General features: G+C 40.3%; 1 protein-coding gene across 1 annotated transcript in view; it reads right to left on the bottom strand.

Annotated features, from left to right (window-relative positions):
* Positions 1 to 17,921, bottom strand: part of PIP5K1B (phosphatidylinositol-4-phosphate 5-kinase type 1 beta) — a 257,277-nt gene that overhangs the window by 64,925 nt on the left and 174,431 nt on the right. Inside the window, exons 7-10 of the mRNA XM_081804060.1 lie at positions 8,069 to 8,280; positions 6,668 to 6,751; positions 6,496 to 6,544; positions 3,806 to 3,890 (exon numbers count right to left, since the gene is read on the bottom strand). Coding sequence (XP_081660186.1) covers positions 3,806 to 3,890; positions 6,496 to 6,544; positions 6,668 to 6,751; positions 8,069 to 8,280 — 430 coding nt within the window. The remainder of the gene's footprint in view (positions 1 to 3,805; positions 3,891 to 6,495; positions 6,545 to 6,667; positions 6,752 to 8,068; positions 8,281 to 17,921) is intronic.

Raw genomic sequence — 17,921 nt, 5'->3', positions numbered from 1 at the left:
TAACATAATAAAAAAATTTAAAAAAACCAACAACACACACACACACAAAGTAATTTGAAAGAAGAAACGTGAAGACTAGGTACTGTTTTCTTAAGGGTGGAAGTGAGGAGGGGAAATTTTCACCTACAAGGAAAGTATGCCTTTAAGCTTAAGGACTTGAATATAATCACAGTTGATAAGGCATCTTAGTTATACATAGTTATATATATATTTAGCTTTTAACATTTAAAATTTGTATTTAGTTTTTAAAATTTAAATTAAAAACTTATTATTGAAGTTTAATTGACATGTAATTATTTTAGTTTCAGGATACAACAGATCGATTAGACATTCTATACATTACTCAGCGCTCATCGCGAGAAGTATAATCACCATCTGTCACTACATAATATTATTGACTAAACTCCCTATGCTGCACTTTTCATCTCCATGACTTATTTTATATATCAAAGTTTGTACCTCTTAATCCCCATTATTGATCTCATCCATTTCCCCACCTACATCCTCTCTGACAAGTGGCAGTTTGTTCTCTGTACTTAAGAGTCGGTTTGTTCATTTGTTTTTTTAGATTCCACATATAAGTGAAATTATATGGTGTTTGTCTTTGTCTTATTTCACTTGGCATAATGCCCTCCAGGTCTGTTCATGTTTTTGCAGATGGCAAGATGCCATGTTTTTATGGCCGAATAATATTCCACCGTATATATACACTGCATCTTTTTTATCCGTTCATCTATGGATGGACACTTGGCTGCTTCTATGTCTTGGCTGTTGTGAATCATGCTGCAGTAAACACAGAGGTACATGTACCTTTCTGAATTAGTGTTTTCACTTTCTTTGGGGAAATACCCAGTAGTGGAATTACTGGATCATACAGTATTTCTATTTTCAGTTTTTTAAGCACCTGTTTTCCACAGTGGCTGCACCATTTTGCATTCCCATCAACAGTGCACGAGGGTTCCTTTTTCTCCACATCCTTGCCAACACTTGTTTCTTGTGTTTCTAATTTTAGCCATTCTGACTGGTATGAGGGGATATCTCATTGTGGTTTGATTTCCATTTCCCTGATGATTGGTGATACTGAGCATCTTTTCATGTGTCTGCTGGCCATCTGTATGCCTTCTTTGGGAAAAAATTGTCTATTCAGGTCCTCTGCCCATTTTTAAATCAGATTTGTGTGTGTGTGTGTGTGTTGAGTTGTATTAGTTCTTCATATATTTTAGATATTAACCCCTTATCGGATATATCATTTGCCAAGTATCTCCTTCCATTTAGTAGGTTTCTTTTGCTGTGCAAAAGCTTTTTATTTTGGTGTAGTCCCACGAATTTATTTTTGCTTTTGTTTCTCTTGCCTGCAGAGAAACATCCAAAAACATTTTGCATAGGGTGATATCCAAGAGATTACTGCCTATGTTTTCTTCTAGGAGTTTTATGATTTCAGGTCAGGTCTCACATTTAAGTTTTTAATCCATCTTGAGTTTATTTTTGTGTATAGTATAAGAAAGTGATCCAGTTTCATTCTTTTGTGTGTTGCTATCCAGTCTCCCAACACCATTCATTGAAGACTGTCTTTCCCTCCCTGTATATTCTTGTCCTCTTTGTCGTAGATTAACTGACCATGTGGGTTTGGGTTTACTTGTGGTCTTAATCCTATACTATTGATCTATGTGTTTATTTCTGTCCTGTTTTGATTACTACAGCTTTGAAGTATATCTTGAAATCTTAGATTGTGATACCTTCCAGCTTTGTTCTTCTTTTTCAGGACTGCTTTGGCTATTCAGGGGTCTTTGTGGTTCCATACAAGTTTTGGGATTATCTGTTCTAGCTCTGTAAAAAATGTTTTGGTATCTTGAAAAGGATGGCATTAAATCTGTAGACTGTTTTGGGTAGTATGAACATTTTAACAACATTGGTTCTTCTAATCCATGCGCATGGAATACCTTACTATTTAATTGTGTCATCTTCAATTTCTTTCATCAATGTTTTATAGTTTTCAGAGTATAGGCCTTTCACCTCCTTGGTTAAGTTTATGCCTAGGTATTTTATTTTATTTGGTATAGGTGTAAATGGGATGGTTTTCTTAGTATCTCTTTCTGCTACTTCATTATTATTGTATTGAGATGCAATGGATTTCTGTATATTAATTTTGTATCCTGTGACATTAATGAATTCATCCATCAGTTCTATAGTTTTTTGGTGGCATCTTTGGGGTTTTCTACATATATAGTGTAATGTCATCTACAAATAGTGAAAATTTGACTTCTTCTTTGCCAATTTGGATGCTTTTTATTTCTTTTTCCTGTCTGATTGTTGTGGCCACAACTTCCAGTACTACATTGAGAGTGGACATCCTTGTCTTGTTCCTGATCTTAGAGGAAAAGCCCTCAATCTTTCACCACTGGGTATGATGTTAGCTGTGGGTTTTTCATGTATGGACTTTACTGTGTTGAGGTATGTTCCCTCTAAACCTGCTTTGTGGAAAGTTTTTTTTTTTTATCATGAATGAATGTTGTACTTTGATCATATGGTTTTTATCCTTTTACTTGTTAATGTGATGTATCACATTTTTATATATCCCATTAGAATTTGTTGTGCATTTAGGTATGCAAACCAATAACTAGGGCGCCTGGGTGGCTCAGATGGTTAAGCATCTGCCTTCAGCTCAGGTCATGATCCCAGGGTCCTGGGATCGAGTCCCGCATCGGGCTCCCTGCTAGGCGGGGAGCCTGCTTCTCTCTCTGCCTCTGCCTCTCTGACTCTCATGAATAAATAAATAAAACATTTAAAAAACAAAACAAAACAAAACCAATAACTATAACTATATATATACACATATATATATACATACACACACACATATATGAATAAATCTGTGTCTATAAGAACTAAATGGACCTTTTTAAAAAAGATTTTATATATTTATTTAAGGGATGCCTGGGTTGCTCAGTCAGTTAAGTGGCTGCCTTCAGCTCAGGTCATGATCCTGGGGTCCTGGGATCAAGTCCCACATCGGACTCCTTGCTCAGCAGGGAGTCTGCTTCTCCCTCTGTCTGCTGCTTTCTCTGACAAATGAATAAGTAAAATCTTTTAAAAAAAAGATTTTATTTATTTGAGAGAGAACATGCATGTGTGTGTGCACATGAGTGAGGGGAGAAGCAGAGGGGGAGGGAAAGGGAGAGGGAGAGAATCCCAAGCAGATTCTGCGCTGAGCACGGAGCCTGTCATGGGACTCAATCTTGATCCTGAGATCGTGACCTGAGCCGAAATCAAAAGTCGGACGCTCAACCAACTGAGCCACCCAGGCGCCCCCTAAATGAACCTTTAATATGATTTTTTAAAAAAGAATTTATTTATTTATTTGACAGAGAGATAGAGAGAGAGCACAAATAGTCAGTGGCAGGCAGAGGGAGAGGGAGAAGCAGGCTCTCCACCACTAAGCAGGGAGCCGGACGTGGGGCTCGATCCCAGGACCCCGGGATCATGACCTGAGCTGAAGGCAGCTGCTTAACTGACTAAGCCACCCAGGCACCCCTTTAATATGATTTTTATTATACATATTATTCCATTAGATTGTCCCATAATATATTTAACCAATATAATATAAGGTTGGACATTTAGGCAGTTTCTAATTTTTTCCACCACAAAATAGGACTCTAATGATTACGGCATCAGTAAATACCTAATGGAATACTTAACCATAATTACTAACTCATCACAGCTTTCGGAGATAGTCCAAACCCTTTTAATAAAAATCTTGCAAAGATACACACAGTGAAGTCAATGAGTAAAATCCTAAGAACCTTACCTTGAATTTTCTTGAAAACTCTGGAATTCATAAACTTTAGAAATCTGTCAGCATAAAAGCTTGGTCGATGAACTGAAACAGTATCCTGAAAATACAAATCAGGTGTCACAGGTTTACCTCTCAGAACATTTCAAGCTAGAAGAAAGATCTATGCAATTGGTTCTCTGTTAGCCAATGTCCTGAACCAGAAGCCTTGGATGTTGGCAGCCCTGTGACCCATGGTGCCCAGGAGTGAGGCTGGGGAAGCAGGCATAAGACAATATGGCAAAGATCCTAGATATTCATGATGAAAGAGAGTACGAAGAGGGGCATGAGAGAGCCAGCCAAAGGATGCTGCTTTATAAAGCTAAACAGCTAATTCTCATTCCACTGTGTGCCATGTGGGGCTTTTAAATTCTTTTTTTACACACAGGCAACCAGTGTTTCAAGTGTCATCTAAAATGAAGGATTTCGCTTTCGGTCGGGGACAAAAATTGGGGACATAAACAAGCAAAACAACTCTAATATAAGAGTGACATCTAGGTTAAAAAAAATAGTGTGGTTTTGTCTTGTAGTAATCAGGTGCACGGACACTGGGAAGATTCCTTGGGGACAAGGCTGACTGATGACCTCTGTTATGCTGAATTATCTACTGATTAGATAGAATTGAACTGAATTGAATTGTTAACTCAATTCTCTCGTGCTTGGCAGGAGTCTTCAGGACTGAAGGGGCATTTTATTACAATCCAGGAAAGGAGACGGATGAAGAAGCTAATTCTCCATGTTTATTCAGTAACCACGTATTTACCAGCCAAGATATACATTTCTAGAAATAGTAAATGTTCTGTTTTCATTCTAAGTTTGTGGATTCTAATAAAAAAAGCTCTGAAAATTTAAGTTTAGATGGTATAAAGCATCTGCTCTGGGTTTGGAATTAAAAACCCACATTGGACCAGAGGTCTGGAGCCCTGGTTCTGATATTAGTTCTAACTTTAATAAGCTGTGTGATACAGGAAGAAGGCAGGGTCTTGGTGCCTCCATTTCCTTTTTACATCTGTAAAATAGGGTGTTACAGGAGGCATAAGGTAATTCCGTAATCAACATGTTATGAAGGACACAATATAGAGACAGCCTCTTTGACCAAGGCATACTGGTCCTCTAGACCATCAGGGATGCTGTAGATGTGGGAATTTCCGGCTGGTTTGACATGTGGCTCCTGTATGAAATGGACACTTACAACAAGCACAGTAACTTAGAAATATCTTAAGGTGTAAGATGATTAAGACTCAGACCTTGCCTTCCAAGAGAAGTTGGACTGTGTTTCTCTTTGGTATGAAGAAACATTAATTATGAGGTACATTTGCAAACAAACAAAAATGAATCTTATTTACTGCTTACAGTTCCACAAATACATGATCAGTACAGAGATGCTCTTAAAAAAAAAAACACCAAAAATGGAAGATGTGTTTTAACTAGACAAAGGTAGGGGCCTCTTAGCAGCATCTGACCAGTTGAGAAGTAGGTCATTCACATCAGAAATCTTAGTCTGGTAACAGGGAATTAACCTTGTCTCAGAAAACAGAGGGGAAATGTGTCTATTGTCTCCCTTCTACGGTGAAGGTATTATGCAGTCTCCACTTTTGTCAGGAAGGAAAAAAAAATGAACCCACCATCTCGGCCTTTAAATAGAAGGAATCTTTGATCTGAATAATAAGCCTACATTGAATTCTTAGAAAGAAACCTGTGACCCTGTTGTTTCCAAGTGCATTCTGATGAAGCCCATTCCTTAGCCTGTGGACAAAATGCAGATCTTTCATGCTGAAAGGTTATATTACCAGTCTTCCACAGAACTGAGGAAGTGGGTGTTCTTTCCAATAAAGGAAAATAATAACATCTATAATTTATCTTCTTTCAAAGAAAAGCATCTGCTAACATCTTTAAAAAAATGTGCGAGCAAATCTTTGATATATTCTTTGGAAGTGTCACTTCGGGTTATTAACTGAGGGAGGCTGAGGCTAGTCAATGTTCTGTCAGCTGCAAAAAGTTCAAATCTAACATCCAGAGAGAAACGTGCATGTGTCTATGTGTGTTGAGAGAGAGCGGGGGTGGGGGGCTGGGGGAGGGAGGGGGGGGGAGGGAGGCTGTTGCTTGACGATTGTTTTCTTCTGTTAGGTAATTCTGAGTTCAACAGACATCCTCATGCCAGTCGGTCTTAGTCATGTATACATCAGTAACAACTTGTAAGTTTTCACTTCTTATGTCTTTATTGTGTTGGAACACTCAAGGGCATTATTTTATTTAATCCCTCTATCAGCCCTATGAGGCAGGTACTAGGTGCTATTACCATGTCTCTGGTACAGATGGGAAACCAGGCCAAGAGGGGCCAAGTCACAAGCAATGCGTCTAGATCACAGGGTTAGTAAAGTGGTGAATGCAGGGTTCAAATCCAGGGCCACCAAAGTCAGGTTCAGACCACTCCACAGCTCGGTCTTGTGGGAACCTCATTTCAACTGTCCTCCTGATCTTCCCAGTGCCAATGCAAAGAGTCTCCCCCTTTTGCTCAGCATCCTCGCCTTTCGTAAGTGGGTCCTTTAGATTTCACACAGAAATAAGACATCATTTTCTCTGTTGACACGACTTCTTAGACACACCCTGAAGTCTGAGAAATCAGAAAAATATATAGTCTAACAAGGAACATGATAAACACATACCCCATCATAGACAAGAGCTTTCCAGGAATGTTCTAGCTTCTTCATTAACCTAAACATAAACAGACAGAAAAATAAAAAGGAGAATGTAAAATCATCCCCATTTGGTGGATTTTCAGTACCTTTTGTTGATTTATTTTGAAATAATGAAAGGCTACTTTCCCAAATTTCTTACCTATATGATTGCAGAATGTCAATAATGCCCATAAATAAAAGTAGTTTTTCTCCCTTATGGCTTTTAGCTGGAATGCCTCCCATTCTGTTGAGAGAGAAAATATTTTACAACATACTATAATGGGAAGTTAAAAATCACTTCTAATAAATAGACTGTAAACAAAAATGGACAACTTTAAGAATTCTGGACTCGCTTGCCCTCTTTTTTTTTTTTTTCCTCGGGTAAAGTCTTCCTGGGAATCCTGAATGCTGACCTTCCCACACAGGAGAATGAAACTATAGCTGTCAACTCAGGACAGCCTGATGGGAAGAATCCAAACAAAAAATTATTCCTATTTTTAAAACCATGAGCACGAATTTTTAAAGTATTTTGAAATCCTGCCTTTTAAAAATGCAACACTTTTACATATTTGCTGTGAGATGTAAAATATTTAAAAGAACCCATTCCTAGGATGCAGAGGACGCCTATTAGCATTTGGCACACCTTTCCAGTGTCAATGTGGGTGTATATGTATCTATTAGTCCACCAGAGCAATGATTATCATGCTTTATAACCTGAGTTTTTCACTTGCTAAACGATATACATTTGCTTGTATTCAATGCTAATGTGTTTTTTAATGGCTGGAGTAGTTCACTATACTGATTGATATAGAATACTTTAATTGATTATTGGGCATTTAGATACACTTATAAGCAAGGATTTTTTTAAAAGTTTGATATGTATGGATTTCCTGTATAAAAGTGAAATATGCCTGTGATTTAGTCATTGTTGGAGACTCCTAGAAGGCGATCACTAGTGGCCAAAATGATGCCTTCCGTTCAGTCTCCTGTACAGTTGGTAAACGCACATGACAGTCAGCCATTTCAGTAATTCTCTTTGGTTGCAATTGTTCCTGTTAGTCAATATGTACTTGATACGTGCAAACGAATCCTGCAGTTATGAGCACATCTGGCTGAGGCAAGAGACCACATCTGCCAGGGTAGAGGATCTAGAATAAGAGAATCCTCTTATGCAGATGAGAAGGTCTGAATTATGAATGTAATTCCTATCATGTGTTTGCTTAAATACGAGTTTATTGAAATTCAAAGTATATTCTCCCTATTGTGGTAGACGTTTTGAATATGGAGCCAAAAGGCGTAAAAACATTTTCAGCCATTGTTCAGAAATGGAGCCATTTGAAAAAAGAAACCACACGGGAGAAAGAATGGTAATAACTCGAAGAATTGCCATGCATCTAGTTACCCGGAGATGAACAGAAATGAAGGCTGCTCAATCCATGTTAGCACCAGGTAGGAATCCGTTCTCAAAGAGCCACCGTGAAGGGAACGTGATTGCATTTAATCACCCATCGCTGTGGGCTGCCACAACCAGGAGGGGGGGCAGGTGGGTGGGCACACTTACGTGTCCAGGTTCTCTGTGATGATGCCATCTCCAGATTTCCCCGGACCCTGGATGGACTCCATCGCTGTGGAGTAGAGGACCTTCTGCATCCCAGACCTCTTAGCATCAGGCACATTTTGTGAGTTCTCCTCTTCTTTCTCTTTGAGGGAATGGTCCAGGATGTGGATTCCCAGCAAAAGGCTATAGTCCATGATTTTGAAGCTTTCCAGCACCTGAGTAAGAAAAAGAACCAGGAGGCCGGTCAACTGAAGTAGCTCCTAAGTCTCATCTGCAGAGAATCAGAAAGCTCTAGATACGCAGATGCACAGCTCCTGCGTCCCTTCCAGGGGATGGCTGATACAGGAAAAATCAAAATAAAAACACTTGAGATTATTATTAGGTCATATTCAATAAGGATTATCACAATGGCTCCAAGATGGTGTTTTTTTAATGCAAATCTAAAGCAAGCACAGCTTTTCCTAACCCTCCATGAATGCTTCACTCATAACATTTATTGAACACTTCCCCCATGCAAGGTTCTAAGTAGGTCACTCAGATCCAAACCTCACAACTCTTTGAGCTAGGTACTATTATTGTTTCTATTTTACGGATGAACAAATTGAGACAGAGGGAGATAAAGTAATTTGTTCAATATCACACTGTTTATAAGTTGCACTGTCGGGATGTGAACCCTGGGCAGTCAACTCCAGTGGCCATACTCTTAAACATTAGAGCACAGACGCCTCCAACTAATGGTCTCTATATGCATGTATCCTCCTCAGCAGGAGGACTCAGCCGGAATGTGTTTTTGTCTGGATTCCGTTCTCCAAATCTTAATCTTGCTGGAGTTCTGTGGTCTCCTTTGGAAAGCTGGTCTTTCACAGTTGCCATTCGGTTCCCAGTAGAAGTGTTTTTAAAAATTAGGGTCTCAACAAATAACAGGACTTCATGCTTAGTTATCCACTCAGCCAACAGTGGGGAAGAGAAGAATTAAGAGTAGCTGGATGCGGGGCGCCTGGGTGGCTCAGTCGTTAAGTGTCTGCCTTCGGCTCAGGTCATGATCCCAGTGTCCTGGGATCGGGCTCCCTGCTCTGCGGGAAGCCTGCTTCTCCCTCTCCCACTCCCCCTGCTTGTGTTCCCTCTCTGGCTGTGTCTCTCTCTGTCAAATAAATAAAAAATAAAATCTTAAAAAAAAAAAAAAAAGAGTAGCTGGATGCAGCCAGACAAAGGAGGGAGAGATGCTCTGACAGGAAAATGGCGGGAGATAAGGTCAAGGGAAGAGGCATTCAACATGGCTTCCCAGTGTACGTGGGGCTTCTTCCATGGAGGAAGAGTATTCAGGAGGGTATGAAGATGGGGCGTTCTCCTCTATGATAAGGTTCTTCTCCTAGTGGGTTGTATATGATTCTCCTCCCCAACAGGTTTTTTAATGCCTGGCATTTCTCACACAAAGCTGCTCAGGAAATCAAAACAACCCAGAAATTAAGACAAGCCTGCATGGCAGAACAGTTGTCTCTGAATCAACATGATAATCTGTCCCCATGCCCCAGTTAGGAAATGTCTTTTAGGAGCAGAGTCTATGGATAATTCTTTACCCAGAGACTGAATACCCAGAATTCCATAGGCTTTTCTCATTATTCCTCACCCAACTGCTTATTTATTTAAAAAAATTTTTTTAATTTAAATTCAATTTAGTTAATACATGGTGTATTACTAGCTTGAGGGGGGCCCAACTGCTTTCTGACCAGACATTTATGATACAGAGGCAGCAAACAGGCATTGGACCTGAGGATTCGCATAACTGTGGCTGTCACTTGATGGATACCCTCTGAAAGGGGGTTTTGTGAACTACGACATAGGTGGCCTTCCAGAAATATGGTCATCCCTGGGTCTCATGCATCTTTGCCATCAATGAGGAAAAATGAAAGGGGGCTGCACGTGAGTATCAATTATTCATCTCTCAGTTTACTCAATTAAGTACTTTGAGAAAGGAGGTAGGCAAGAGCTGAGAGTAGAGTCTTATCATTTAGAAGGTTTAGGCCATGGCATTTTCTAACCCAAGAGAGTGGCCTGATAGCCATGTGGACCAAGCTTCCCTAACCTAAGAAGAAGTGGAGCCAAGACTGAAGGAAGAGGGAAGGATGTCAGGAAAAGTTCCCCACCACTGACCCAATGATTTGGCATCAGACCCATTGGCTGGTTCTCCAGGGAGGTTTATCAGCACCTTTCTCACCCCTCCATAAAACAGCATGGAGCCATGTAAGAAACCAAGTCAGCTTTGCATCACGGTTGCCAAGGACCCAACCTCTTAAAGAGAAACACTAACAGACACTGAATGCTTTCTTCTCAAGAGTAGAAGGACCTTGGTCTTTGTACCTGTCAGCCATACTGAAAGGCTTGGGAATAGCGCCCTCTCAGACGGCGTCATAATCCTGCAGTGGGATCACCACCTGCAGATGCCAGCTTTCCGACTTACATGTATCAGAGCTCGTGTGTCCCTTAGAGAGATCTGCGGTAGGGACATAAAGCATAAAGAGCATGGACTCTGTGACCTAGGCGGGTTACATCACCTCCCTATGCCTGTTTCCTCCTCTGTAGAATGCCGACAATAATCTTACATACTGCAGAGTTGTAAAAATTCAACATGGAAATGCAGATAAAGTGCCTGGAAAAATTCTCGGTACAGGGAAAATGCTCAATTAATTGGTAGCTACCTTCATCCTAATTATAAGTCACGGTGACTCATGGCTCACACTCGGGTGAGAGGCTACAGAAGTCGTCTTGATGTAAACACCCTTGAAATTACACTTCTGACCACAAAAATGCACAAAAAGCCCACAAAAATATGACTGCACTTTGGGCCAGCTTACCAGCTCCCTTTTGGGCCTCTTTAAAAGTTCTGGGTTGAGTGTTCAACAGGAAACGGTCAGCTGGCTGCACCACAGTTCTGGTCAATGGGCTATAAAATGACGGCCTCACCATCCGTCTGGGCGAACAGTCGCATTTTCAGTGAGCAAAAATCACAGCCTCATGCCCTGCACAGCCCAGACTACCCACTGGTAAATGTCCCCACAAAGCAGTACACTGGCTTCAAAAGCAAATTCTAATCAGACCCTGTGACAACACTGTGAGTGTTCCTACCAGGCATCCAGGGTGGTTTAAAGCGAGGTGTGGGCAAACAGAAAGGTTCTCCTGAGAACATCACACTTCTTTCTTTCTCCTCTGCAAAGCATCTGCAAGTGAGTTCTGCTTGTTAAAAAGCTTTCTTTATGAAATATTTTTCCTTATATTTTCAATGCAAGATTCAACCTGAACCATCTGTTTGTACTTACAGCCTCTTCTTCTGCCTAAGGACAGGCCAAAGGGAACAGGTGCATTTTATAAGCGATACAAAGTCAGGCTGGGGTCCAATTTTAACTCCTTTAAGTGGCCAAGTATTTGTCCTGGCTTATTTAAAAAAACAAAACAAAACAAAAAAACAAAAGCAAGCCTCAAGAGAGAATTCACTATGAAAAAGCTACACCTAAATTTTTTAAAAGAGAATCATTTTCTCTGTACTCTCAAACTGGATCGGCAGAGTCCCTGAAGGATACTGAATTGTCTTTAGGAGGCCAGGCCCCTACTTTCAGAGTGAAAAGCTTAAAAAAGATAAATTCTATTCCCACTGTGTGGGAAGTTGATCATGATAGTTTGATAGTTTGATTTTGGGTTAGGTAAAGTCACCATCTACCAAAAAAAAAAAAAAAAAGTTAAGGAAGAAAAAGAGAAACATATAGGCATATAATTTAAGTCAAATTCAAAAACTTCCATAACGAAAAATTCTGGGAACAGATTTTAGTCACGTGCACTGCAGATCTGCATCAATTAGGAACAAAATAGTTATTCATATCCTCCCGGTTCCTTAATTAAAGGAATCAAATACATCTGCCAAAATCTTAGCATGTGTGAGCCTTGAGAGTGTGCAACATTCTGAAACATGACAGACACCCATCAGTCAAGTCTGTCACTCAGGCGCGAAAACTTTTTTTTTTTCCTAGAATGTCTGCCTGACCTGGCGGTTGCTGGTACATTCTATAGCTGTGTGTTTGCTACGCAAAACGGTATTTCTTGTCACAGCCAGATTTCTTCCCCTTCTCTCTCAAGGACTATTTTAAGACAATAGTAATACTGGAAGATAGTGTAAAAAAAAAAAAAAAAAGGTCAATGTCGGAGCAGTTGGTATAATATCCTGAGGACGTGATCAAAACTCTCTGTTCCTGAAGAAAGCATCTTCTTCAGGTTATTATCGTCGGTGCTATGTTGGGAAGGCTCTTATTCACAGCGTTTCTACAGACCTGGTGACCCAATGTGAAAAATATCCTAATTCAGAATGACAGGCACTGCTGTCCCCTCTCCATGGCTAGAGGTCATCAAGAGTGCCTGCCCCTTTTCTGCCTCTGTGCCCACACTCACTGCACGCTGCTCTCTGTCCACCTGCTAGAAGGGGGAGCAGCTGTGCGGTGGTTGAGGCTCTAGGCTCTGGGTCCAGCTGGTCTGGTTTGACTCATGGCTTCCCCAGGGGTCCCTGGGCAAAGTACAGAGCTGTTCTGGGCCTTGCTGCCTCACCTGGAAAACAGAGAAAATGGGAACCCTGAGCTTACAGGGTTATTGTGCAGAACGAGTTAATCCACGTCAAGTCTTAGGACAGTAACTGGGATACAGAGAGCGCGCAATCAACGTGAGCTACTATTGTTGCTGTTCTTCCGCCCCCTGTTGGCTCATCCCTGCTGACCACGCCCCCTGGAAGCCCCGCTTGCCCTCAGCCCTTGTTCCCTGCCTTCCTATATGTCTTTGCCTCCCTTTCCTTTGGTGAACATCTTTGTTCTCTCTTAACGTTTTACCCTCTCTACTTTTCAGCACTGACATTCATTCACTCTTTTTGTTGGAGGAAAAAACTGAGCCTCTAGTCTGTCCCAGGCACCATGGAAGTAAAACAGACAAAAAGACCATCCTCAAAATTACACAAGCCTCAATTACAGATTGGAATAAGGCCTGGAAAGAGAAAGTCAGGGTGCTGTGGAGACATCTCACACAAGGGGTACCTATTTTTGACTGAGGAGTATTTCAATAGTCCAGATAAGAGACGGTACTTGAGGTTCCATACAAATTTTAGTGTTATTTGTTCTGGTTTGTGACTGGAATAGCCAAAGCTATCTTGAAAAAGAAGAACAAAGCTGGAGGTATCATAATTCCAGATTTCAAGATCTACTACAAAGGTATGGTAATCAAAACAGGATGGGACTGGCACAAAAACAGATCAGTGGAATGCAACAGAGAGCCCAGAAATAAACCCACACCTATATGGTTAATGCATCTATGACAAAAGAAGCAAGAATTTTCAAATGGGGGAAAAGACAGTCTCTTCAATAAATGGTGCTAGGAAAACTGGAGAGCTACATGCAAAAGAATGAAACTGGACCACTTTCTCATACCATCTGCAAAAATAAATTCAATATGGATTAAAGACCTAAAGGTGAGAGTGGAAACCATAAAAATCCTAAAGACAGCATAGGTAGTAATCTCTCTGACATCAGCCATAGCAACACTTTTCTAGGTATGTCTCCTAAGGCAAAGGAAACAAAAGCAAGATTCAACTGGGACTACATCAAAACAAAAAGCTTTTGCAAAGTGAGGGAAACCATCAACAAAACAAAAAGGCAACCTACTGAATGGGAGAAGATGTCTGCAAATGACATATCCAGCAAGGAGTTACTATCCAAAATATATGAACTTACACAACTCAACACCAAAAAACAAAATTCTAACTAAAAAATGGCCAGAGGACCTGAATAGACCATTTTTTCAAAGAAGACATACAAATGGCCAACAGACACATGAAAAAGTGCTCAACATCACTTATCATCAGGGAAATCGTGAGTATGGCATGATGTTTAAACTTGTCTAATCATTAGGTCGTACACCTGAAACTAATTTAACATTATGTGTCAACTACTCTGAAATAAAAAATTAAAAAAAAAAAAAGATGACACTTGAATGTGGATGGCAGCAGGGGAGTTCAAGGGAGAAGTGGAAAAAATTTGAGCATCTCTTAACGGGTAGATTCTAGCTATCATCTCTCTACAGACAATTCCCAAAGTCTTTTCTTTAGGTCAAACTCACTCCTAAGCTCCAGGCCTGTGTATTTCCAGTGGGCTTCTGGACATTCCTAAACTTCTACGTAACTGTCTGGCTGTAACCCTAAACTCTTATTTTCTCCCAAAGCAGGTTCCTTTCCCTCACTTCTCTCTTTTATTTGAAATCAGTCTGATGTGGATTTCAGACTCCCTGACTCCTTTTCCTTCTTCATTAAGCTGCTCAATCCTGCAGCTTCTATAATTGGAACATTCCTTCGTGCTAATGCTTTGATTTCAACTTCTCTTTCTCCCACCTTCCCATCTATCTCCGACCCCCTGGCTTGACCAGTTCATGTCATTCCCCTAGCTCAAAGCCTTCAGCCTCTCACCATTGCTCAGGTGATACTGAAGGTCCTTGTTACTGTGGTCCCAGCCAACATCTGCCTGCTACTTAACATCTGTCTAGAGACCTCTTCCAGGCTGGTCAAGCTAGAATCACTTAGTTACCCATTAATGTGCCCCAAAGGTGTTGCTCATGCTTTCAAATCTTCCTGGTTTTTCAAAGCCTATCTCATCTCTTACCTTCATGAAAACTAGACTCATAATCTCCACAAAATGTTGAGAACACATCTCCCCTCTGAAAACTGAAGCACATTTATCAGCATCCCTCTATGGAATAAAACTTGGGTTGTTTCTGTATTTTTCCTATCATACACACCAGACTGTTCTGCTCACCAAAGACTTGTTTTGCTTTGTGTTCCCTGCTGCGCACTCTGATCAAAGCAGAAATATGTATTTTTTATATTGCTGTCCTTGTGAGCAAGCAAATGAAAACCAAAATATTCAGCAGCAAAGAACAAAGAGCCCTACGGCTTCTATCTCAAATATAAGAACTCGATACTGCATTTCAAGATCATAATGCTTGTGAAAAATCTTCAGTGCTGAATGTATTTACTGTGATTACGTGCCCTATACTGTCAGAAGAACAAAGCTAATAGTGTTTTCAAACCTACCCACACCAGAGGTATTTTAAAAACCGTGTCCAGGGCAAAAATCAAGCTGTTATTTACAGAGACTTTATATTTACTGATTAGTAGGCATACACCTAAATGGCAGATATGAGGCAAGCTTATTTTTGCCATAAACTAGGTTAAGGTTAGAGTCTAGTAAAAATATCACTTGAAGGAGTCACCTTCAAGGACTATTAAACCAGGAGCACTTGACCTTGGCTCTAAGATGGATGCTCTGTTCTGAAACACAGCTCAGGGCCTGCTTAGCTTTCTTGCCCTCTCTCTACATTTCCAATCTGTAAGGGATGTGAAGTTAAGCTGGTATGAGATTGAGAAAGGATAATCACTGGATGAGTCTAAAAGACCTTCTGAAAAACAGCCACATTTAAAAATTGGCACCCAGCACCAAAATATACTAGGAGTGGCAAAGACAACACAACTCAAGTAATGTGGACGTGATACCTTACACAAAATGGAGAAGGATCGGGATTCTAGGAGGAAAAGGGATGCTTTATTAATCAGATCTTAGGCAAGCAAGGTTTCTAATTACTTTCCATGTCACAGGGGTTCTTATGGAAATTAGTCCATTCAATAAATATTTTCTTGAACACTATGTGCTAGGCACTCTCTTGTTTAGAACCCTTTGAGCATTCTGTCTACCATATGACAGAACCAGAATAGCACTATTTTACAACCCCTAAGGAATGAACAGGTCTAGTCAGTGGTCATCAACAGCTGCTAACATCACAGAAGAAAGGCACTCTGACATTATGTGCCTCCTGATGGCAGGAAACAACTCTAAAAATAAAGTCAAACCTAAATTTGACCAAACCTGTAGATCCAACAACTAATCTACAGGGAAAATGGGAGAGATGCACACGTTGAAAGAAACTGTGGGGATGTCATCAGCAAAATCTGGACTATGGGATAAACAAACCAATTTCTTCAACAAATATCCTCACAAAGAACAAATAAGTGACCGAGTGGGGGGAAGGGGGTTGTGCTTAACACACAGACCTTATTTAAATCCTAATCCAAACTAACCAAATTGTTTCTGAAACAATTATGACATTTGAACACTGACCAGTAAGAATTAATTAATTTTGTAAAGGTATAATGCAATTATAGTTGTTTTTTTTTTTTTTTTAAAGGAGTCTTTACATGGATGCAACTGGAGGAGATTATGCTAAGTGAAGTAAGTCAAGCAGAGAAACACAATTATCATATGGTTTCCCTCATATGTGGAACATAAGCAATAGCACGGAGGACCACAGGGGAAGGGAGGGAAAAGTGAAGGGGGAGAAATCAGATAGGGAGATGAACCATGATAGACTATGGACCCCGGAAAACAAACTGAGGGTTTCAGAGGGGAGGGGGATGCAGGGATGGGGTAACTGGATGATGGGTACTAGGGAGGGCATGTGTTGTGATGAGCACTGGGTGTTACACACAACCAATGAGTCATTGAACACTGCATCAAAAATTAATGATGTACTATACAGTGGCTAACTGAACATAATAAAAAATAATAAAATAATGTATATAAAAATAAAAAAAGGAGTTTTTAGTTTTTAGGGATTCTTTTTTTTTTTTTAAGACTTTTTAAAAAAAGATTTTATTTATTTATTTGACAGAGAGAGACACAGCGAGAGAGGGAACACAAGCAGGGGGAGTGGGAGAGGGAGAAGCAGGCTTCCCACTGAGCAGAGAGCCCGATGCGGGGCTTGATCCCAGGACCCTGGGATCATGACCTGAGCCAAAGGCAGACGCTTAACCGACGAGCCACCCAGGCGCCCCTAGTTTTTAGGGATTCTTAATGTTTGAGGAAAATAATGTGATACCCAGAATGTATGCTTCAAATTCTATGGGGGTGGGGGCTGGGGGAAGAAACAAGATAGGCCATGAGTTGAAAATTCCTGAAACTGGGTACAGGTATGTGGGGGTTCTTCTATGATGTTCTGTCTACTTCTGTGTATATTGGAACTTTTCAAAAATAATGTTTAATGTACTGAGGTGCTTAGATGAAATGCATTTATATGCTGTTTAGAGGTAACTTACTACTACCTCTGCTGGTGGGCAGGCTAGAGATGGCAAGGTAAAGATGAAAATGAATTATTTGGGATCTTAGCTAAACTGGTTAAAGCAGGAAACTTGCTGTTTGATCCTCATCTCCCCGACCTTTCAGTGATGAAGATCTGAAGAATAACCAAATCAACAAAACGTGACACTGACAGAAGATGTATCAAAGTCCCTGAGTAATTTTCCAGCTGGCCTATAGTCTAGTCCTTGAATAAAGAATACAATGACAGGCAAAGACATTTGTGCTAATTCAACAATACAAGCCAATTCAATCCTGAGGCTTTAATGCAGGTAGACATTCCTGGACACACTGGTTTAGGGTAAAATGAATCCAAGGGTCTGTCTTTCCACCCAAGGTAGGCTCCTTGGAGTATATATAGTTCCCGAATTACTTGTATGTACAAGTCAGTTAAAGCTGAATACTGCCTTTTAAATTTAATTTAATTTCCTCAATAAAGCTCGGAGTGTTCCTTGCTAATATAATAAAGAGAAAAAAATAGGCTGTGACAAGCCATACAATTCTGGCTGGTAAAGCAGACGGAAATAAATATTCAATTCTTAGCCTGTTTATAGCAATCATGTGTTTTTCACGGTGTCTAATGCAGTGATTTAGAATTCAGAGCTGTGCTGGATTGACCCATACTTCTGCTTTTTGTGCTCAACTTGAAAAGT

The sequence above is a fragment of the Leptonychotes weddellii genome, chromosome 14 (genome assembly GCF_054177405.1).
Source record: "Leptonychotes weddellii isolate Sample4059 chromosome 14, ASM5417740v2, whole genome shotgun sequence".
NCBI classification, from domain to species: Eukaryota; Metazoa; Chordata; class Mammalia; order Carnivora; family Phocidae; genus Leptonychotes; species Leptonychotes weddellii.
This window is presented reverse-complemented; position numbering and strand designations above follow the sequence as displayed.